General features: G+C 52.0%; 1 protein-coding gene across 5 annotated transcripts in view; it reads left to right on the forward strand.

Moving 5' to 3' along the window:
* The window catches only part of LOC144499961 (arfaptin-2-like), a 107,314-nt gene extending 85,434 nt beyond the window's left edge, over positions 1–21,880 (forward strand). For all 5 annotated transcript variants that reach the window (XM_078222692.1, XM_078222696.1, XM_078222694.1 and 2 more), the window contains 4 exons: positions 5,758–5,979; positions 6,690–6,847; positions 10,446–10,620; positions 18,162–21,880. In XM_078222692.1, the coding sequence (XP_078078818.1) occupies positions 5,758–5,979; positions 6,690–6,847; positions 10,446–10,620; positions 18,162–18,317 (711 nt within the window). In that variant the 3' untranslated portion in view covers positions 18,318–21,880. The remainder of the gene's footprint in view (positions 1–5,757; positions 5,980–6,689; positions 6,848–10,445; positions 10,621–18,161) is intronic.
* Positions 21,881–23,291: the final 1,411 nt, after the last annotated feature.

Genomic DNA, 23,291 nt, shown 5'->3' on the forward strand with positions numbered 1-23,291 from the left:
AATATTGGTTCAATGCTTCACCAATCTCCTCCGGTTTCCACACATAAACTTCCCTCTGCCATCTATAACTGGCCCTAAACTTGCCCTAACCAACCTTCTGTTCTTGACATACCTATAGAACGCCTTAGGATTCTCTTTAACCCTATCCGCCAAAGTCTTCTCATGTCCCCTTTTAGCCCTTCTAAGCTCGCTCTTCAACTCCCTCTTAGCCAATCTAAAGCTTTCTAGTGCACTACCCGAGTGCTCACGTCTCATCCGAACATAAGCCTCCTTTTTCTTTTTAACCAACAAAGAAACTTTTTTGGTGCACCACGGTTCCCTAGCCCTACCAATTCCTCCTTGCCTGACAGGGACATACCTATCACAGACTCGCAGTAGCTGCTCCTTGAAAAAACTCCACATGTCGGACGTTCCCAGTCCCTGTAATCTCCTAGTCCAACCTATGTTTCCTAATTCTCTCCTAATAGCCTCATAATTACCCTTCCCCCAGCTAAAACCACTGGCCCGAGGTTCATGCCTATCCCTTTCCATCACTAAGGTGAACGTAACCGAATTGTGGTCACTATCACCAAAATGCACACCAACTTCCAAGTCTAGCACCTGGTCTGGCTCATTTCCCAGCACCAGATCCAATATAGCCTCACCTCTAGTTGGCCTGTCTACATACTGAGTCAAAAAACCTTCCTGCACGCTTTGAACAAAAACTGACCCCTCTAACGAGCTAGAGCTATAACAATTCCAGTCAATATTAGTCAAGTTAAAATCCCCCATAACAATTGCCCTATTACTTTCACTCCTAAGCAGGATTGACTTCGCAATCCTTTCCTCAACCTCTCTAGAACTTTTAGGAGGTCTATAAAAGACTCCCAACAGGGTGACCTCTCCTCTCCTATTTCTAATCTCCGCCCATACTACCTCAACAGATAAGTCCTCATCAAACCTCCTCTCTGACACTGTGATACAATCTCTGACCAATAATGCTACCCCTCCCCCTCTTCTACCTCCTTCCCTACTTCGACTAAAACATTTGAACCCCGGGACCTGCAGCATCCATTCCTGCCCCTGCTCTATCCATGTCTCTGAAATAGCCACAACATCGAAGTCCCAGGTACTGATCCACGCTGCAAGTTCACCCACTTTATTGCGAATACTCCTGGCATTGAAGTATACACATTTCAAACCCTGCTCCACCCCACCTCTGCAATGCCGTGCATTGCAGTCCCCATCCATGCATCCCTCACTTTCAGCCCCACTACTCAGGATCCCTCCCCCCCCCCGAATCAGTTTAAACCTCCCTGCATGGCCTTAGCAAATTTACCCCCCAGGATATTGGTCCCCTTCTGATTAAGGTGTAGACCATCCTTCTCATAGAGGTCACACCTTCCCCAGTACGAGCCCCAATTGCTTAAGTACCTGAACCCCTCCCTCCTGCACCATCCCCTCAGCCATGAATTCAAACCTTCCCTCTCCCTATTCCTCTCTAAACTATCCCGTGGTACAGGCAAGAGTCCAGAGATAACCACTCTGTCAGTCTTGGCCTTTAGTTTCCACCCCAACTCCATAAATCCCTGCCTAATATCCCCTTCCCCTATCCTCCCTATGTCGTGTGTCCCCACATGTACAATAACTTGTGGTTTATCTCCCTCCCCCCTAAGAGTCCTGAATACCCTGTCAGACACATCCCGGACCCCAGCCCCTGGTAGGCAACACACCAACCCTGAGTCCCTACCTTTAGTTCCGACCCTCCTATCTGTCCCCTTAATTGTGGAGTCCCCAATCACAAGGCCCAGTCTTTTACAGCCCCTAACCACCTGAGCTTTCTCACTCGGCTCACCCCCAGAGATCTGCTCTCTATGCTCAGTTGATTCCTCCTCAACTGTAGCCTCCAGCACCGAAAACCTATTATGGAGGGGAACCGCCCCAGGGGATTGTCTTCCCGATTGCTTCTTACCCCTCCTCCTGGCATTGACCCAAGCCTCATTTCTAGGAGTTACTATTTCTCTATAACTCCTATCAACTTCCACCTCCGCCTCCCGAATTATGCGGAGTTCCTCTACCTCCCCCTCCAGCTCCTTTACACGCTCCTCCAGAAGCTGCAATCTAATGCACTTCTTACAACTAAAATCTCCTGAAACACTACTGGATTTCCTCACCACATACATCCCACAGGAGATGCAGCATACTGCCTGAACTGCCATCCCTGAAGCCATTACCAGCAAGAAAAAAAGCCACTGATCTGTAATCCCTCCCAGTGTTGAACACAGTCCTGTACGCTCTCCCAAACACAGCCCTGTGCGCTCCGCCCAAACACAGCCCTGTGCGCTCCACCCAAACACAGCCCTGTGCGCTCCGCCCAAACACAGCCCTGTACGCTCCCCCCAAACACAGCCCTGTACGCACCCCCCAAACACAGCCCTGTGCGCTCCACCCAAACACAGCCCTGTGCGCTCCGCCCAAACACAGCCCTGTGCGCTCCGCCCAAACACAACCCTGTGCGCTCCGCCCAAACACAGCCCTGTGCGCTCCGCCCAAACACAGCCCTGTGCGCTCCGCCCAAACACAGCCCTGTGCGCTCCGCCCAAACACAGCCCTGTGCGCTCCGCCCAAACACAGCCCTGTGCGCTCCGCCCAAACACAGCCCTGTGCGCTCCGCCCAAACACAGCCCTGTGCGCTCCGCCCAAACACAGCCCTGTGCGCTCCGCCCAAACACAGCCCTGTGCGCTCCGCCCAAACACAGCCCTGTGCGCTCCGCCCAAACAGCCCTGTGCGCTCCGCCCAAACACAGCCCTGTGCGCTCCGCCCAAACACAGCCCTGTGCGCTCCGCCCAAACACAGCCCTGTGCGCTCCGCCCAAACACAGCCCTGTGCGCTCCGCCCAAACACAGCCCTGTGCGCTCCGCCCAAACACAGCCCTGTGCGCTCCGCCCAAACACAGCCCTGTGCGCTCCGCCCAAACACAGCCCTGTGCGCTCCGCCCAAACACAGCCCTGTGCGCTCCGCCCAAACACAGCCCTGTGCGCTCCGCCCAAACACAGCCCTGTGCGCTCCGCCCAAACACAGCCCTGTGCGCTCCGCCCAAACACAGCCCTGTGCGCTCCGCCCAAACACAGCCCTGTGCGCTCCGCCCAAACACAGCCCTGTGCGCTCCGCCCAAACACAGCCCTGTGCGCTCCGCCCAAACACAGCCCTGTGCGCTCCGCCCAAACACAGCCCTGTGCGCTCCGCCCAAACACAGCCCTGTGCGCTCCGCCCAAACACAGCCCTGTGCGCTCCGCCCAAACACAGCCCTGTGCGCTCCGCCCAAACACAGCCCTGTGCGCTCCGCCCAAACACAGCCCTGTGCGCTCCGCCCAAACACAGCCCTGTGCGCTCCGCCCAAACACAGCCCTGTGCGCTCCGCCCAAACACAGCCCTGTGCGCTCCGCCCAAACACAGCCCTGTGCGCTCCGCCCAAACACAGCCCTGTGCGCTCCGCCCAAACACAGCCCTGTGCGCTCCGCCCAAACACAGCCCTGTGCGCTCCGCCCAAACACAGCCCTGTGCGCTCCGCCCAAACACAGCCCTGTGCGCTCCGCCCAAACACAGCCCTGTGCGCTCCGCCCAAACACAGCCCTGTGCGCTCCGCCCAAACACAGCCCTGTGCGCTCCGCCCAAACACAGCCCTGTGCGCTCCGCCCAAACACAGCCCTGTGCGCTCCGCCCAAACACAGCCCTGTGCGCTCCGCCCAAACACAGCCCTGTGCGCTCCGCCCAAACACAGCCCTGTGCGCTCCGCCCAAACACAGCCCTGTGCGCTCCCCCCTCACTGGGGGCCCTGTGCGCTCCCCCCTCACTGGGGGCCCTGTGCGCTCCCCCCTCACTGGGGGCCCTGTGCGCTCCCCCCTCACTGGGGGCCCTGTGCGCTCCCCCCTCACTGGGGGCCCTGTGCGCTCCCCCCTCACTGGGGGCCCTGTGCGCTCCCCCCTCACTGGGGGCCCTGTGCGCTCCCCCCTCACTGGGGGCCCTGTGCGCTCCCGCCCCCCCACCCCCCCAAACCCGGTGGCCCTGTGCGCTTCCCTCCCAATCCCCCCCTGCCACTGGCGGCCCTGTGCGCCCCCCCCTCCTCTATTAAGCATAGAACTGTGCCCCTCCCTTCCCTATATTAAGCACAGGGGTGTACCCCACCCCCAGTGTTAGTTCTGGGCCGCTCTGCCCAGCAGTGCTGTACCCAGTATTTTGCTGCTGAATTTCCTTTCTCTGGGCGAATTCCAGCTATTCCACAGTTGGAGGAGTGTCGGTGAACACACTATCCTGACTCGGAAACACAGTGCTGCTCCTGCACTGTTAGAACCATAGAAAATTACAGCTCAGAAACAGGCCTTTTGGCCCTTCTTGTCTGTGCCGAACCATTTTTTGCCTAGTCCCACTGACCTGCACTTGGACCATATCCCTCCACACCCCTCTCATCCATGAACCCGTCCAAGTTTTTCTTAAATGTTAAAAGTGACCCCGCATTTACCACTTTATCCGGCAGCTCATTCCACACTCCCACCACTCTCTGCGTGAAGAAGCCCCCCCTAATATTCCCTTTAAACTTTTCTCCTTTCACCCTTAACCCATGCCCTCTGGTTTTTTTCTCCCCTAGCCTCAGCGGAAAAAGCCTGCTTGCATTCACTCTATCTATACCCATCAAAATCTTATACACCTCTATCAAATCTCCCCTCAATCTTCTACGCTCCAGGGAATCAAGTCCCAACCTATTCAATCTCTCTCTGTAACTCAGCTTCTCAAGTCCCGGCAACATCCTTGTCAACCTTCTCTGCACTCTTTCAACCTTATTAACATCCTTCCTGTAACTAGGTGACCAAAACTGTACACAATACTCCAAATTCGGCCTCACCAATGCCTTATATAACCTTACCATAACACTCCAACTTTTATACTCGATACTCCGATTTATAAAGGCTAATGTACCAAAGGCACTCTTTACGACCCTATCCACCTGTGACGTCACTTTTAGGGAATTCTGTACCTGTATTCCCAAATCCCTCTGTTCAACTGCACTCTTCAGAGTCCTACCATTTACCCTGTACGTTCTACTTTGATTTGTCCTTCCAAAGTGCAATATCTCACACTTGTCTGCGTTAAATTCCATTTGCCATTTTTCAGCCCATTTTTCTAGTTGGTCCAAATCCCTCTGCAAGCTTTGAAAACCTTCCTCACTGTCCACTACACCTCCAATCTTTGTATCATCAGCAAACTTGCTGATCCAATTTACCACATTATCATCCAGATCATTGATATAGATGACAAACAACAATGGACCCAACACCGATCCCTGTGGCACACCACTAGTCACAGGCCTCCACTCAGAGAAGCAACCCTCCTGTGCGCTGGATTCCATTCCCTAACAGCACTGTGGGTGTACCTACACCATTGGACAGCAACGATTCAAGAAGGCAGCTCACCACCACCACCTGAAGGGGCAGTCGGGGATGGGAATACATGTTGGCCTGGCCAGCGATGTCCACGTCTCATAAACAAACCCCCTGTCCCATTGAGAGCCCGTGCTGATGCCAGCTGCAGTGTTGGTTTTTTGTGGAGCTCATCCATGTCTTTGAGGACATTGGTTGGGGTTCCTGGTGCGAGTGATACTCCTTTCCTGTGCAGTGCGTTGTGACAGGGTTTGCTCGGTGTTCAGTTCCCCATGTTGCTGTGATATTGAGTGTGAGAGGCAGGGTTCCTGCAATGACACTGTCTCATCGCTATCTCCGCAGTGCACCAAGCAGCTGATCTCGGAGAGGTTTGGACGAGGTTCTCGGACTGTGGACCTGGAGCTGGAAGCACAGATCGAACTGCTCCGTGACACAAAGCGGAAATATGAGAATGTGCTGCGGCTGGCGCGGGCTCTCACCAATCACTTCTACAACATGGTCCAGACGCAGCGCGCCCTGGGAGAGTCCTTCTCCGATCTCAGCCAGAAATCACCAGAACTCCAGGTACACCCTGACCCGGGGAGGTGGGTGCGAACCCCATGCTGACCCAGGAGGCGTCAGTGTACTGTGTGCTGACCCTGGGGAGGTGGGTGTACACACTGCACTGACCCTGGGGAATGTCTCTGTACCGCGTGCTGACCCTGGGGGTGCCTGCGGACCGCGTGCTGACCCTGGGGGTGCCTGCGGACCGCGTGCTGACCCTGGGGGTGCCTGCGGTCCGCACGCTGACCCTGGGGGTGCCTGCGGACCGCGTGCTGACCCTGGGGGTGCCTGCGGTCCGCACGCTGACCCTGGGGGTGCCTGCGGACCGCGCGCTGACCCTGGGGGTGCCTGCGGACCGCGTGCTGACCCTGGGGGTGTCTGCGGTCCGCGCGCTGACCCTGGGGGTGCCTGCGGACCGCGCGCTGACCCTGGGGGTGCCTGCGGACCGCGCGCTGACCCTGGGGGTGCCTGCGGACCGCGCGCTGACCCTGGGGGTGCCTGCGGACCGCGTGCTGACCCTGGGGGTGCCTGCGGACCGCGCGCTGACCCTGGGGGTGCCTGCGGACCGCGTGCTGACCCTGGGGGTGTCTGCGGTCCGCGCGCTGACCCTGGGGGTGCCTGCGGACCGCGCGCTGACCCTGGGGGTGCCTGCGAACCACGCACTGACCCTGGGGGTGTCTGCGGACCACGTGCTGACTCAGTGGTTGCCTCTGTTTCCTTCTCTCACACAGGAGGAGTTTGGATACAATGCGGACACTCAGAGGTTGCTCTGTAAGAATGGAGAAACACTGCTTGGAGCCATCAACTTCTTTGTGTCCAGCATCAATACTCTTGTCAATAAGACCATGGAGGACACACTGCTCACCATCAAACTGTTTGAGAATGCCAGGTGAGGCCACAATCCCATCAGCAGAACAGCTTTCGAGGACGTTATGCTGGAGCCAGAGTGATTATGTTATGAGCACAGATTGTACAGACTGGACTTCTGTTCTCAAGAGCTTGGAAGATGAAGGGCTGGTCTAATGGAAATGTTGAAGATGATTCAGGGATTTGACAGGGTCGATAGGGAGAAACTCTTTCCTCTGGTTGGGGGAGGTCCAGAACAAGGGGCAGAATCTTTAAAATTGGAGCAGGCCGTTCAGGGGGGATAGAAACATAGAAACTAGAAGCAGGAGGAGGCCATTCAGCCCTTCGAGCCTGCTCTCCCATTCATTTTGATCACAGCTGATCATCGAATTCAATATCCTGATCCCCTTCACCCCCATTCCTTTTATTCCTTTAGCCCCAAGAGCTATATAGAGTCATCGAGGTTTACAGCATGGAAACGGGCCCTTTGGCCCAACTTTTTCATGCCGCCCTGTTTTTACCATTAAGCTAATCCCAATTGCCCACATTTGGCCCATATCCCTCTATACCCATCTTACCCTGTAACTGTCTCAATGTTTTTTTAAAAGACAAAATTGTACCCACCTCTACTACTACCTCTGGCAGCTTGTTCCAGACACTCACCACCTTCTGTGTGAAAAAATTGCCCCTCTGGACCCTTTTGTATCTCTCCCCTCTCACCTTAAACCTATGCCCTCTAGTTTTAGACTCCCCTGCCTTTGGGAAAAGATATTGACTTTCAAGCTGATCTGTGCCCCTCATTATTTTATAGACCTCTATAAGATCACCCCTCAGCCTCCTACGCTCCAGGGGAAAAAGTCCCAGTCTCTCCATAATAACTCAAACCATCAAGTCCCGGTAGCATCCTAGTAAATCTTTTCTGCACTTTTTCTAGTTTAATAATATCCTTTCTATCATAGAGTGACCAGAACTGTACACAGTACTCCAAGTGTGGTCTTACTAATATCTTATACAATTTCCCAACTCCTGTTTCAATGTTCTGACCAATGAAACCAAGCATGTCAAATGCCTTCTTCACCACTCTGTCCACCTGTGACTCCACTTTCAAGGCGCTATGAACCTGTACCCCTATCTAATTCCTTCTTGAAATCACACCGTGTTTTGCCCTCAACTACTTTCTGTGAGAGTGAATTCCACACATTCACCACCCTCTGGGTGAAGAAATTTCTCCTCACCTCAGTCCTAAAAGGTTTACCCCTTATCCTCAAACTATGACCCCTAGTTCTGGACTCCCCCACCATCGGGAACATTCTTTCTGAATCTACCCTGTCTAACCCTGTTAGAATGTTATAAGTTCTATGAAATCCCCGCTCACTCTTCTAAACTCCGTAAGAAGTCTCACAGCACCAGGTTAAAGTCCAACAGGTATATTTGGTAGCTCGAGCTTTCGGAGTGCTGCCCCTTCATCAGGTGAGTGGAGGATTGGGTTCACAGAAAGGGCATATAAGACACAAACTCAATTACAAGATAATGGTTGGAATGCGAGTCTTCACAGGTAATCAAGTCTTTACAGGTACAGACATGGGAGTGGAGAGAGGGATAATCACAGGTTAAAGAGGTGTGTATTGTCTCCAGCCAGGACAGTTAGTGAGATTTTGCAAGCCCAGGCAAGTCGTGGGGGTTACAGATAGTGTGACATGAACCCAAGATCCCGGTTGAGGCCGTCCTCGTGTGTGGAACTTGGCTATCAGTTTCTGCTCAGCGATTCTGCGTTGTCGTGTGTCGTGAAGGCCACCTTGGAGAACGCTTACCCGAAGATCAGAGAAGCCCCACTATTCACTGACTGCCAATTAGAAAAAGACCCATTTAAGCCAACTCTTTGCTTGCTATCTGCTAACCAGCTTTTTATCCATCTTAAGACATTACCCACAATCCTGTGTGCTTTAACTTTACATAGTAGTCTGTTATGTGAGATCTTGTTGAAAGCCTTCTGAAAGTCTAAATAAATCACATCCACTGGTTCTCCTCAGTCAAGTCTATTAATTACATTCTTAAAAATTCCAATAGATTCATCAAGCATGATTTCCCTTTTGTAAATCCATGCTGACTTTGTCTGATTATACCACTGCCTTCCAAATGCTGAGTTATGAAATCCTTGATAATGGACTCCAGCAACTTCCCCAGTACCGACGTTAGGCTCACTGGTCTATAGTTCCCTGTTTTCTCTCTTTCCCCCTTTTTGAATCGCGGGCTTACATTCGCTACCCTCCAATCTGTAGGAACCAGTCCAGAGTCCAAGAATTTTGGAAAATGACCACCAATGGATCTACTATTTCCAGGGCCACTTCCTTAAGTACTCTGGGATGAAGATTATTCGGACCTGGAGATTTATCCACCTTCAATCCCATCAATTTCCCCAAAACCATTTCTCTTCTAATGCTGATTTCCTTCAGCTCCTCATTAAAACATGTTTCTCTCAACACTTCTGGTACATTATTCATGTCTTCCTTTGTGAAGACTGAAGCAAAGACCAAATTTAATTCCCCAGCCAGGAGCCTATCCAGTCTCTCCTGATGGGTCAAATGCTCCAGCCCAGAAAACATCCTGGTGAATCTCCTCTGCCCCCCCCCTCCAGTGCAATCACATCCTTCCTGTAGTGAGATGACCAGAACTGCACACAGTGCTCCAGCTGTGGCCTAAAGCACGCTCTGATGAAGGATCATCCAGACTCAAAACGTTGACTCTATTCTCTCTCTACAGATACAGACCTGCTGAGATTTTCCAGCATTTTCTGCTTTTGTTTCAGATTCCAGCATCTGCAGTATTTTGCCTTTATCTTTGTCCTGGGAGTGTTTGATGGGGGACAGTGTAGAGGGAGCTTTACTCTGTATCTAACCCCGTGCTGTACCTGTCCTGGGAGTGTTTGATGGGGGACAGTGTAGAGGGAGCTTTACTCTGTATCTAACCCCGTGCTGTACCTGTCCTGGGAGTGTTTGATGGGGACAGTGTAGAGGGAGCTTTACTCTGTATCTAACCCCGTGCTGTACCTGTCCTGGGAGTGTTTGATGGGGACAGTGTAGAGGGAGCTTTACTCTGTATCTAACCCCGTGCTGTACCTGTCCTGGGAGTGTTTGATGGGGGACAGTGAAGGGAGAGCTTTACTGGGTATCTAACCCCGTGCTATACCTGTCCAGGCAGTGTTTGATGGGGATAGTGGAGAGGGAACCTTACTCTGTATCTAACCCCATGCTGTAGCTGTCCAGGGAGTGTTTGATGGTGGACAGTGTAGAGGGAGCTTTACTCTGTATCTAACCCCGTGCTGTAGCTGTCCAGGGAGTGTTTGATGGGGCACAGTGTAGAGGGAGCTTTACTCTGTATCTAACCCCATGCTGTACCTGTCCTGGGAGTGTTTGATGGGGCACAGTGTAGAGGGAGCTTTACTCTGTATCTAACCCCGTGCTGTACCTGTCCTGGGAGTGTTTGATGGGGCACAGTGTAGAGGGAGCTTTACTCTGTATCTAACCCAGTGCTGAACCTGTCCTGGGAGTGTTTGATGGGGACAATGTAGAGATGTTTGCTGTCTATCTAAACTGTCTTATGGAGGTACTTTTAGCCTGTCTAACCTGTGCTGCCCATTGCAGATTGGAATATGATGCTTATCGCACTGATCTTGAGGAGCTGAACCTGGGACCCCGTGATTCCGTCACACTGCCGAAGATAGACTTGGCGCAGCAGCTGTATCTGGTACACAAGGAGAAGTATGAGAGATTACGCAGTGATGTCACCATCAAGCTGAAATTTCTGGAGGAGAACAAGGTACTGATTGGCTATTGGGGATGGTTTCCTGCTTTGTAACTTGTTGTTACTGGAGGTGTTCAGACAGTGGACAGGATGTTGTTGTATAACAACCTCTCCAATTCGAACCTGGAACTGAAGTTCCTCCTCCCCAGAACCATTCCTGTGAATCGTTTCTGCACTCTCTCCAATGCCTTCATATCCTTCCTAAAGTGTGGTGCCCAGATACTGCATGCAATATGCCAGTTGAGGCGGGAGTGTTTTGTACAATTCCAACATGCCCTCCTTCTTGTACTCTATGCCTCTATTAATAAACCCCAGAATACTATTTGCTTTATTAACTGCTCTCTCCACCTGTCCTGCCACCTTTAATGATCTGTGCACAGATACCCCCAGCTCCCTCCGCTCCTGCACCCCTTTAACAATTTTACCCCTTATTTTCATAGAATCATAGAATCCTACAGTACAGTAGGAGACCATTTGGCCCATCGAATCTGTACCGACCACAATCCCACCCAGTCTCTATTCCTGTAACCCCACACATTTACCCTGCTTGTCCCCTGACACTAGGGTCCATTTAGTATGGCCAATCAACCTAACCTGCACATCTTTGGACTGTGGGAGGAAACCGGAGCACCCGGAGGAAACCCACGCAGACACGGAGAACGTACAGACTCTGCAAAGACAGTGACCCGAGGCCAGAATCGAACCTGGGTCCCTGGCACTGCGAGGCAGCAATGCTAACCACTGTGCCACCGTGCCGCCCATAGATTGTCTCTCCATGTTCTTCCTACCAAAGTGCACCACCTCACACTTCACTGCATTGAACTTCACCCAGTTCCACCATCCTGCCTATGTCCTTTTGCACTTTACCACTAAGATCCTCACCGTTCACAATGCTTCCAAATTTTGAGCTCGTGCCTTGCGCAGCAAGATCTAGATCACTAATATATTTATCAGGAAGAGCAATGGTCCCAACACTGACCCCTGGGGAACATCATTATTCTGTCACTCAGCCAATCCCATATCCGCATTGCTGCCGTCCCATTTATTCCATCAGTTATAGCTTTTCTCACAGGTTATCTATATCAACGATTTGGATGAGAATGTACAAGGCATGATCAGTAAGTTTGCAGATGACACTAAAATAGGTGGTATTGTAGACAGTGAGGAAGGTTATCAAAAATTGTTGCAGGATTTTGATCAGCTGGGGAAGTGGGCCAAGAAATGGCAAATGGAGTTCAATACAGATAAGTGTGAGGTGTTGCAGTTTGGAAAGTCAAATCAAGGTAGGACTTTCTCGGTGAATGGTAGGACCTTAGGGAGTATTGTGGAACAGAGGAGCCTTGGAGTTCAGGTGCACGGTTCTCTAAAGGTGGAGTCACAGGTAGATAGAGCAGTGAAGAAGGTTTTTGGCATGCTGGCCTTTATCAGTCAGGGCATTGGGTATAGAAATTGGGAGGTTTTGTTCCAGGACATTGATGAGGTCGCAGCTGGAGTATTTGTTCAGTTTTGGTCGCCTTGCTGTCGGGAAGATGTTATTAAACTGGAGAGGGTGCAGAAGAGATTAACACGGATATTAGCAGAACTCAAGGGACTGAGTTATAGGGAGAGATTGGACAGGCTTAAGACTTTTTCTTTGGAGTGTAGGAGACTGAGGGGTGATCTTATAGAGGTGTATAAGATCGTGAGAGGCAGGGATAGATGAACGCACTCAGTCTTTTTCCCAGGATTGGGGAATTGAGAACGAGAGGGCACAGGTTTAAGTTAAGAGGGGAAAGAATTAATGGGAACCTGGGGAGCAACGTTTTTACTCAGAGGTGAAATGAGCTGCCGGAGGAAGTGATTGAGGCAGGGACATTGACAACATTTAAAATGATTTGGACAGATACATGGATAGGAAAGGTTTAGAGGGATATGGGCCAAATGCAGGCAAATGGGGTTAACTTAGATGGGCATTTTGGTCAGCATGGACCAATTTGGGCTGAAGGGCCTGTCTCTGTGCCTTAGATTCTGATTCTAATTCTAGGTCTGTTGTATGGCACTGTATCGAATGCCTTTTGAAAGTCGATGTACACCACATCAACAGCATTACCCTCATCGACCCTCTCTGTTCCCTCCTCTAAGAACTCAAGTTGATTAAACACAATTTTCCCGAAACAAATGCGTCTGGTTTGCTATTGTTAACTCTCAGTTGTCGATGTGACTGTTGATGGGTTTATTATTTCTGGCAGCTTCTTGATGCTGAGGTTAATCTGAGTGACCTGTAGTGACCTGGCTTTTTGAAGATGGGTTTGTGACATCAGTAATTTTTCAGCTGTCTAAACCAGCCCTGCACCTAGAGGGAGCAATCCTGATCCCGATCTGATCCTCATCCCCATCCCAATCAAAATCCCATCCCAAACCCAGCTCATCCCCATCCTGTATCTCGATCCCATCCCAATTCCCATCTATCTCATCCCGATTGCAATCCCAATGAAAGTTCCATTCCAATCCCAATCCCATCCTCTTGGCTGGAACAGCAGCAGCTGGATTTGGCCTGGTGCCAAAGGTGTTTAAATCCTCGCGTGTGTAAATTCCTCACGCTGAAGGTGCAGGCAGATAGATGGGTGACTGCCAGAAGGGGCAGGCAGTTAGTGCAGGAATCCCCTGTGGTCATCCCCCTCTCTAACAAGTATACCATTTTGGATACTGTTGGGGGAGATGGGCTATCAGGGAATACCAGCAGCAGCAGCCAGAGCAGTGATACCACGGCTGGCTCGGTTGTTAAGCAGGAAGGGACAAAGAGCACTAGAGCAATAGTTATAAGGCACTCTATAGTTAGGGATACAGATAGGCGTTTCTGTGGACGTGAAAGGGACTGCAGGATGGGATGTTGCCTCCCTGGTGCCAGGGTCCAGGATATCTCTGAACGGACAGAAAGCATTCTGAAGGGAGAGGGTGAACAGCGAGAGATCGTGGTACATATTGGTACTAACGACATAGGCAGGAAGAGTGATGAGGTCCTGCAGCAGCAGTTTAGGGAGTTAGGTAAAAAGTTAAAAAGCAGGACCTCTAGGGTTGTAATCTCAGGATTACTCCCTGTGCCACGTGCTAGTGAGGCGAGGAATAGGAAGATAGTGCAGCTCAACACGTGGCTAAACAGCTGGTGTAGGAGGGAGGGTTTCAGACATCTGGACCATTGGGGTCTCTTCCAGGGCAGATGGGACCTGTACAAGAAGGACGGGTTGCATCTAAACTGGAGGGGCATAAATATTCTGGCCGGGAGGTTTGCTAGTGACACACGGGAGGATTTAAACTAGTTTGGCAGGGGGGTGGGAACCAAAGCAAAGGTGAATTAGCTGAAGGGGAACCAGAGAGTAGGGCCAGTAAGACTCAGAGAAACAGCAGGCAGGGTGGGGTTGCTAATCAGAGAGGGTCTGGTGGATTGAAGTGCATTTGTTCCAATGCGAGAAGTGTAACAGGTCGGGCAGATGAACTTAGAGCTTGGATTAGTACTAGGAACTATGATGTTGCCATTACAGAGACTTAGTTAAGGGAAGGACAGGATTGGCAGCTTAACATTCCAGGATACAGGTGTTTCAGGCGGGATAGGGGGGATGTAAAAGGGGTGGGGGAGTTGCACTACTGGTTAAGGAGAATATCACAGCTGTACTCCGAGAGGACACCTCGGAGGGTTCATACAGCGAGGTAATATGGATGGAGCTCAGGAATAGGAAAGGTGTAGTCACAATGTTGGGGGTTTACTATAGGCCACCCAACTGCCAGCAGGAGATAGAGGAACAGATCTGTAGGCAGATTTTGGCAAGGTGTAAAAATAACAGGGTTGTTGTGGTGGGAGATTTTAACTTCCCCTATATTGACTGGGACTCACTTAGTGCTAGGGGCATGGATGGGGCAGAGTTTGTAAGGAGCATCCAGGAGGGTTTCCTGAAACAGTATGTAGATAGTCCAACTCGGGAAGGGGCCGTGCTGGACCTGGTATTGGGGAATGAGCCCGGCCAGGTGATCGATGTTTCAGTAGGGGAGCAGTTCGGGAACAGTGACAACAATTCAGTAAGCTTTAAGGTACTGATGGATAAAGATAAGTGGAGTCCTCAAGTTAAGGTGCTAAATTGAGGGAAGGCTAATTACAACAATATTAGGCAGGAACTGAAGAATGTAGATTGGGGGCAGATGTTTGAGGGCAAATCAACATCTGGCATGTGGGAGGCTTTCAAATGTTAGTTGATAGGGATTCAGGATCAGCACATTCCTGTAGGGATGAAGGATAAGTATGGCAAGTTTTGGGAACCTTGGATAATGAGAGATATTGTGAGCCTAGTCAAAGAGAAAAAGGAAGCATTTGTCAAAGTTGGGAGGCTGGGAACACACGAAGCAAGTGTGGAATACAAGGAAAGTAGAAAGAAACTGAAGCAAGGAGTAAGAAGAGCTAAAAGGGGTCATGAAAAAGCATTGGCCAGCAGGATTAAGGAAAATCCCAAGGCTTTTTATAGATATATAAGAAGCAAGAGGGTAGCCAGGGAGAGGGTTGGTCCACTCAAGGACAAGGGAGGGAATCTATGTGTGGAGCCAGAGGAAATGGGCGAGGTATTAAATGAGTACTTTGCGTCAGTATTCACCAAAGAGAAGGACTTGGTGGATGATGAGTCTGGGAAAGGATGTGTGGATAGTTTGAGTCATGTTGAGATCAAAAAGGAGGTGGTATTGGGGTTCTTGAGAAACATTAAGGTAGACAAGTCCCCAGAGCCTGATGGGATATACCCCAGAATACTGAGAGAGGCAAGAGAGGAAATTGCTGGGGCCTTGAGAGAAATCTTTGTATCCTCACTGGCTACAGGGGAGGTCATGATGTGGAGATGCCGGCGTTGGACTGGGGTAAATCTAGTAAGAGTTTTAACAACACCAGGTTAAAGTCAATGTTGTTTCTTTGTTTAAGAAGGGTAGCAAGAATAATCCAGTTAATTACAGGACGGTGAGCCTTACATCAGTGGTAGGAAAATTATTGGAGAGGATTCTTTGAGACAGGATTTATTCTCACTTGGAAATCAGTGGATGTATTAGTGAGAGGCAACATGGTTTTGTGAAGGGGAGGTCGTGTCTCACTAATTTGATCGGGTTTTTCGAGGAAGTGATGAAGATGATTGATGAGGGTAGGGCAGTGGATGTTGTCTACATGGACTTCAGTAAGGCCTTTGACAAGGTCCCTCATGGCAGACTGGTGCAGAAGGTGAAGTCGCATGGGATCAGAGGTGAGCTGGCAAGGTGGATACAAAACTGGCTCGGTCAAAGAAGACAGAGGGTAACAGTGGAAGGGTGCGTTTCTGAATGGAGGGCTGTGACAAGTGGCGTTCCTCAGGGATCAGTGCTGGGACCTTTGCTGTTTGTAATATATATAAGTGATTTAGAGGAAAATGTAACTGGATTGATTAGTAAGTTTGCGGACGACACAAAGGTTGGTGGATTTGCGGATAGCGATGAGGACCATCAGAGGATACAGCAGGATACAGATCAGTTGGAGACTTGGGCGGAGAGATGGCAGATGGAGTTTAATCCGGACAAATGTGAGGTAATGTATTTTGGAAGGTCTAATACAGATAGGAAATATACAGTAAATGGCGGAACCCTTAGGAGTATTGATAGGCAGAGGGATCTGGGTGTACAGGTACACAGGTCACTGAAAGTGGCAATGCAGGTGGAGAAGGTAGTCAAGAAGGCATACGGCATGCTTGCCTTCATCGGCCGGAGTATTGAGTTTAAAAATTGGCAAGTCATGTTGCAGCTTTATAGAACCTTAGGCCACACTTGAAATATAGTGTTCAATTCTGGTCACCACACTACCAGAAGAATGTGGAGGGTTTAGAGAGGGTACAGAAAAGATTTACCAGGATGTTGCCTGGTATGGAGGGCATTAGCTATGAGGAGAGGTTGGAGAAACTTGGTTTGTTCTCACTGGAGTGACGGAGGTTGAGGGGCGACCTGATAGAAGTCTACGAGATTATGAGAGGCATGGACAGAGTGGATAGACAGAAGCTTTTTCCCAGGGTGGAAGAGTCAATTACTAGGGGGCACAGGTTTAAGGTGTGAGGGGCAAGGTTTAAAGGAGATGTACGAGGCAGATTTTTTACACAGAGAGTAGTGGGTGCCTGGAACTCGCTGCCGGGGGAGGTAGTGGAAGCGGATACGGTCGTGACTTTTAAGGGGCGTCTTCACAAATACATGAATAGGATGGGAATAGAGGGATATGGTCCCCGGGATGGTAGGGGGTTTTAGTTCAGTCGGGCAGCATGGTTGGTGCAGGCTTGGAGGGCCGAAGGGCCTGTTCCTGTGCTGTAATTTTCTTTGTTCTTTGGTTTTTGATGCAATCCAACAGTGGGGGCGGGGGAGAGTCGGTGGGGGCGAGGGGGACAGGTGCCGGTGGGGGCGAGGGGGACAGGTGCCGGTGGGGGCGAGGGGGACAGGTGTCGGTGGGGGCGAGGGGGACAGGTGTCGGTGGGGGCGAGGGGGACAGGTGTCGGTGGGGGCGAGGGGGACAGGTGTCGGTGGGAGCGAGGGGGACAGGTGTCGGTGGGGGCGAGGGGGACAGGTGTCGGTGGGGGCGAGGGGGACAGGTGTCGGTGGGGACGGGGGGGACAGTTGTCGGTGGGAGCGAGGGGGACAGGTGTCGGTGGGAGCGAGGGGGACAGGTGTCGGTGGGGACGAGGGGGACAGGTGTCGGTGGGAGCGAGGGGGACAGGTGTCGGTGGGGACGAGGGGGACAGGTGTCGGTGGGGGCGGGGGGGACAGGTGTCGGTGGGGACGGGGGGGACAGGTGTCGGTGGGGGCGAGGGGGACAGGTGTCAGTGGGGGCGAGGGGGACAGTTGTCGGGGGCGGGGGGGGGACAGGTGTCGGTGGGGACGGGGGGTGTCGGTGGGGGCGAGGAGGTGTCGGTGGGGGCGAGGGGGACAGGTGTCGGTGGGGACGAGGGGGACAGGTGTCAGTGGGGGCGAGGGGGACAGGTGTCGGTGGGGACGAGGGGGACAGGTGTCGGTGGGGACGAGGGGGACAGGTGTCGGTGGGGACGAGGGGGACAGGTGTCGGTGGGGGCGAGGGGGACAGTTGTCGGTGGGGACGGGGGGGACAGGTGTCAGTGGGGGCGAGGGGGACAGTTGTCGGGGGCTTGGGGGGGACAGGTGTCGGTGGGGACGAGGGGGACAGGTGTCGGTGGGGACGAGGGGGACAGGTGTCAGTGGGGGCGAGGGGGACAGTTGTCGGTGGGGGGGTGTCGGTGGGGGCGAGGGGGACCGGTGTCGGTGGGGGCGAGGGGGACCGGTGTCGGTGGGGGCGGGGGGGGGTGTCGGTGGGGTGGGGGGGGGTGTCGGTGGGGTGGGGGGGGTGTCGGTGGGGGCGAGGGGGCAGGTGTCGGTGGGGTGGGGGTGGTGTCGGTGGGGGCGAGGGGGACCGGTGTCGGTGGGGGTGGGGCTGTCGGGGGGGGGGGGGGGGGCGCGAGGTGCTTCCTGTGAGCTTGCTGTGCTGTGCTGTGCCGCGTGGCTCTGACCGGCTTTGTGATTTGACCCGCTAGGTGAAAGTGATGCATAAACAGTTGCTGCTCTTCCACAACGCCATCTCAGCCTACTTCGCAGGCAACCAACAGCAGCTGGAGCAAACTCTCAAACAGTTTAACGTCAAGATGAATGTGTCTGGCTCGGAAAAGCCATCCTGGCTGGAGGAACAATGAGAGCAAACACACCAGAAGCTGAAAGAGGGGCAGAGTGGACGGCAATGAGGAAACTGCATTAAACCCAAAACACCCAAAAAATATTATTTGAAGTCCGTGTGTCTGAAACAAACTCTCTGACGTGTTAGAATTTTAGGGGAATTTCCTGCTTAAACTCCAATCATTTTCAGATTTCTTGGCTTCATAATCTTTTCCGAATCGAAACACTAAGGTACTATGGGACGGTGTGTCAGAGCTTGGAGCACACTCCTAGTTTGTATATATTCTTTTTGTGGACCACATGGGGCTGTATGGTCTCCCTCCTCGGAACTCCCTCCCTCCTTGGAACTCCCCCCCCCCCCCCCCCCCCTCCATGGAACTCCCTCCCTCCTCGGAACTCCCCTCCCTCCTTGGAACTCACTCCCTCCCTCCCTCCTTGGAACTCCCTCCCTCCCTCCCTCCTTGGAACTCCCTCCCTCCCTGGAACTCCCTCCCTCCTTGGAACTCCCTCCCTCCCTCTCTCGCTCTTCTCCCCCTCCCCGGGACCCTGGTAGCTTGGAGCTCTGGACTTTGGGAAGGGGGTGCTATGTGGTTAATGGGGAACAGGCTCTTGTAAATGGAATCTTGTATTTTATGTTCAGCTTTTGCCAGGGTGGAAGTTCTGGGGATGTTCTGGTGATTCTGGTAGTGATTGAGGGTTGGATGGGACCCTGGACCGGGCTGTTCCAGCTGGATCGGATGCACACACCCGCCTCCCCTGCCTCCCCCTCCTCTCCCGCCTCCCTCGTCTCCCCCGCCTCCCCCTCCTCCCCCTTGGGGAGTGGAGTCCAGCAGGAACAGCAGGGGCAAGGGTTGTCCCTTGCGTTTAGCCTGCTGTGGGAGTAAGGGGAACATTCCAAACCTAGAGTATTTATTGAGGTTGTGAGGAGAGGAATTTGACCATTGTGTGATGTGAGTGAAACGTTGTTAGACTATCCGCAGTGGCAGGGAATGCACGGGTATTGGGAATGTTGCAGAGTGTGAGGTCTGCGATGTATTAAAAAATATATCTTTAACTCTGCATTATCTGTACTGTACTGTTCGTGGTGTTTAAATTAATTCATATCAAAAATACCAAAATAAGGTAAGCAACAAAAGTCAGGAACATTGGAGAGTTCTGGAGATATACAGAGAGCAAGATTGGGGACTCTCTCCTCGTATCTGCCCCCACCCCCTCCCCGTCCCCCTCCCCCATCTCCTCCCACTGCCTGCATCCACCGCCCTCCCCACCCACTGCCCGCACCCACTCCCCCTTCACTTGGGCACCCCCTACCCTCCCAGTCCCACACCCAGCTTTCCTCCTTTCCACAAGTCTCGGTTTCTCCCTTCCTGCACCCCCCCCCTCCCCCTCCCCCCCCTCCCCCTCCCCCCCTCCCCACTATGCTCACCCCCCCTCCCCACTGTGCTCACCCCCTCCTCCCTCCCTCCCGAGCCTGCTGTATGCTTCTAGAACTTTCCAGTTTATAATATCAAAGTATAAATCTGGTGATTTTATAAAACAATTCACTTCCATCTCACTTTTTGAGTATTAAACTGTCAATTTTGCTGAATTAAAACGTGAGTATTTTTATTTTGGATGCTCGGTCCAGGTTCAGGCCGGTTCCTGTTATTCTGAAGCTGAGACACAGGCAGATTTTTGATTGTTGCAGCAACTGGACTAAAGATAGCGAGGGTTGGCCGAGAACTGAGCTGTGTATAGACAAGGACTGCGCTGGCTCTGGGTAGGTTTACAAAGAAAAGTACAGCACAGGAACAGGCCCTTCGGCCCTCCAAGCCTGTGCCCATCATGATGCCCTAACTAAACTAAAAAACACCTTCTGCCTGTACTCGGTCCGTATCCCTCTATTCCCTCCCTATTCATGCACCCACCCAGATGCCTCTTAAATGTTGCTAATGTGCCTGCTTCCACCACCTCCTCTGGCAGCGCGTTCCGGGCACCCACCACTCTCTATGAGAAACTTCCCCCACACATCTCCCTTAAACTTTCCCCCTCTCACCTTGAACCTGTGCCCCCGTGTAATTGACACTTCCACCCTGGGAAAAAGCCTCTGACTATCCACCCTGTCTGTGCCTCTCATCATTTTGTAGACCTCTGTCAGGTCTCCCCTCAGCCTCCGTCTTTCCATTGAAAACAATCCTAGTTTATTCAACCTCTCCTCATACCCAACACCCTCGAGACCAGGCAACATCCTGGTGAACCTTCTTTGCACTCTCTCCAAAGCTTCCACATCCTTCTGGTAGTGTGGTGACCAGAACTGCACACAATACTCTAAATGCGGTCTAACCAAGGTTTTATATAGCTGCAATATGATTTCCCAACTCTTGTACTCAGTGCCCCGGCTGACGAAGGCAAGCATGCCATATGCCTTCTTAATCACCTTGGCCACCTGTGTTGCCACTTTTAGGGAACTGTGGACCTGCCGCCCAGATCCCTCTGTATGTTAATGTTCCGCAGGTTTCTGCCATTTACAACATAATTCACACCTAAATTTGATCCTCCAAAATGTATCACCTCACATTTGTCCAGATTAAACTCCATCTGCCATTTCTGTGTCCAAGTCTCCAATCTATCTCTATCCTGTTGTATCCTCTGACAATCCCCGGCACTATCAGCAACTCCACCAATCTTTGTGTCGTCCGCAAACTTACTAATCAGACTCCCTACATTTTTCTCCAGATCATTTATATATACGACAAACAACAGAGGTTGTTTCTCTTCCACCTTCCGTTGGCAAAAAGATACAAAAGTCTGAGGTCACGTACCAACCGACTCAAGAACAGCTTCTTCCCTGCTGCTGTCAGACTTTTGAATGGACCTACCTTGCATTAAGTTGATCTTTCTCTACACCCTAGCTATGACTGTAACACTACATTCTGCACTCTCCTTTCCTTCTCTATGAATGGTATGCTTTGTATAACATGCAAGAAACAATACTTTTCACTCTACTGATACATGTGACAATAAATAAATAAAATAAAATCAGGTCCCAGCGCTGATCCCTGCGGAACACCACTAGCTACAGATCTCCATTCTGTAAAACACCCACCGCTATTCTCTCTTCTATAACCAAGCCAGTTCTGTATCCATCCAGCCAGCCCACCCCGAATCCCATCTGATTTTAGTTTTTGTACCAGTCTGCCATGTGGGACCTTGTCAAACGCCTTAAAGTCGATACAAACTACACCCACATCCCTTCTTTCATCAATTATCTGTCACCTCTTCAAAAAACTCAATCAAGTTGGTGAGACATGACCTTCCCTGTACAAAACCATGCTGCCTGTCACGAACTAACCCATTTTCCTCCAAATGTGCATATATCCTGTCCCTGGGGCGGCACGGTAGCACAGTGGTTAGCACTGCTGCTTCACAGCTCCAGGGATCTGGGTTCGATTCCTGGCTTGGGTCACTGACTGTGTGGAGTTTGCACATTCTCCTCGTGTCTGCGTGGGTTTCCTCCGGGTGCTCCGGTTTCCTCCCACAGTCCAAAGATGTGTGGGTTAGGTTGATTGGCCATGCTAAAATTGCCCCTTAGTATCCTGGGATGTGTAGGTTAGAGGGATTAGTGGGTAAAAATAGGGGTAGGGCCTGGGTGGGATTGTGGTCGGTGCAGACTCGATGGGCCGAATGGCCTCTTTCTGTGCTGTAGGGTTTCTATGATTTCTCAACATCTCCAAAAGCTTCCGCACCACTGACGTCAGGCTCACCGGCCTATCATTTCCTGGATTATCCTAGCTTCCTTTCTTAAACAAGGGAACAACTTGGGCTTGGACTGGGTCTGGCCGAGGTTTGGGCCGGTTCTGGCCGGGGTTTGGGTCGGGTCTGGCCGGGGTTTGGGTCGGGTCTGGCCGGGGTTTGGGTCGGGTCTGGGCAAGGTTTGGGTCGGGTCTGGTCGGGGTTCGGGTCGGGTCTGGCCGGGGTTTGGGCCGGGGTTTGGGCCGGGCCTGGCCGGGGTTTGGGCCGGGCCTGGCCGGGGTTTGGGCCGGGCCTGGCCGGGGTTTGGGCCGGGCCTGGCCGGGGTTTGGGCCGGGCCTGGCCGGGGTTTGGGCCGGGCCTGGCCGGGGTTTGGGCCGGGCCTGGCCGGGGTTTGGGCCGGGCCTGGCCGGGGTTTGGGTCGGGCCTGGCCGGGCTGAGGTTCAAAGAACAAAGAAAATTACAGCATAGGAACAGGCTCTTCGGCCCTCTACGCCTGCACCGACCATGCTGCCCGACTTAACTAAAAGCCCCTACCCTTCTGGGGACCATATCTCTGCCCATCCTATTCATGTATTTGTCAAGATGCCCCTTAAAAGTCACTACCGTCTCCCGGCAACGAGTTTCAGACACCCACTACTCTCTGTAAAAAAATCTGCCTCGTACATCTCCTTTAAACCTTGCCCCTAGCACCTTAAACCTATGCCCCCGAGTTATTGACTCTTCCACCCTGGGAAAAAGCTTCTGACTATCCACTCTGTCCATGCCTCTCATAATCTTGTAGACTTCTATCAGGTCTCCCCTCAACCTCCATCGCTCCAGTGAGAACAAACCAAATTTCTCCAACCTCTCCTCATAGCTAATGCCCTCCATACCAGGCAACATCCTGGTAAATCTTTTCTGTACCCTCTCCAAAGCCTCCACATCCTTCTGGTAGTGTGGCGACCAGAATTGAACACAATATTCCAAGTGTGGCCTAACTAAGGTTCTATAAAGCACCAACATGACTTGCCAATTTTTAAACTCAATGCCCCGGCCGATGAAGGCAAGCATGCCATATGCCTTCTTGACTACCTTCTCCACCTGCATTGCCACTTTCAGTGACCTGTGTACCTGTACACCCAGATCCCTCTGCCTATCAATACTCTTAAGGGTTCTGCCATTTACTGTATCGGTCCAGGCCGGGTTTGGCCCGGGTCTGGGTAAAGGGTTGGTTAGGAGGTAAGGGATTATTTCTGGATTGGGTCATTGGTGTTTAAAACACT

This window comes from Mustelus asterias, chromosome 10 (genome assembly GCF_964213995.1).
Source record: "Mustelus asterias chromosome 10, sMusAst1.hap1.1, whole genome shotgun sequence".
In the NCBI taxonomy this organism is placed as follows: domain Eukaryota; kingdom Metazoa; phylum Chordata; class Chondrichthyes; order Carcharhiniformes; family Triakidae; genus Mustelus; species Mustelus asterias.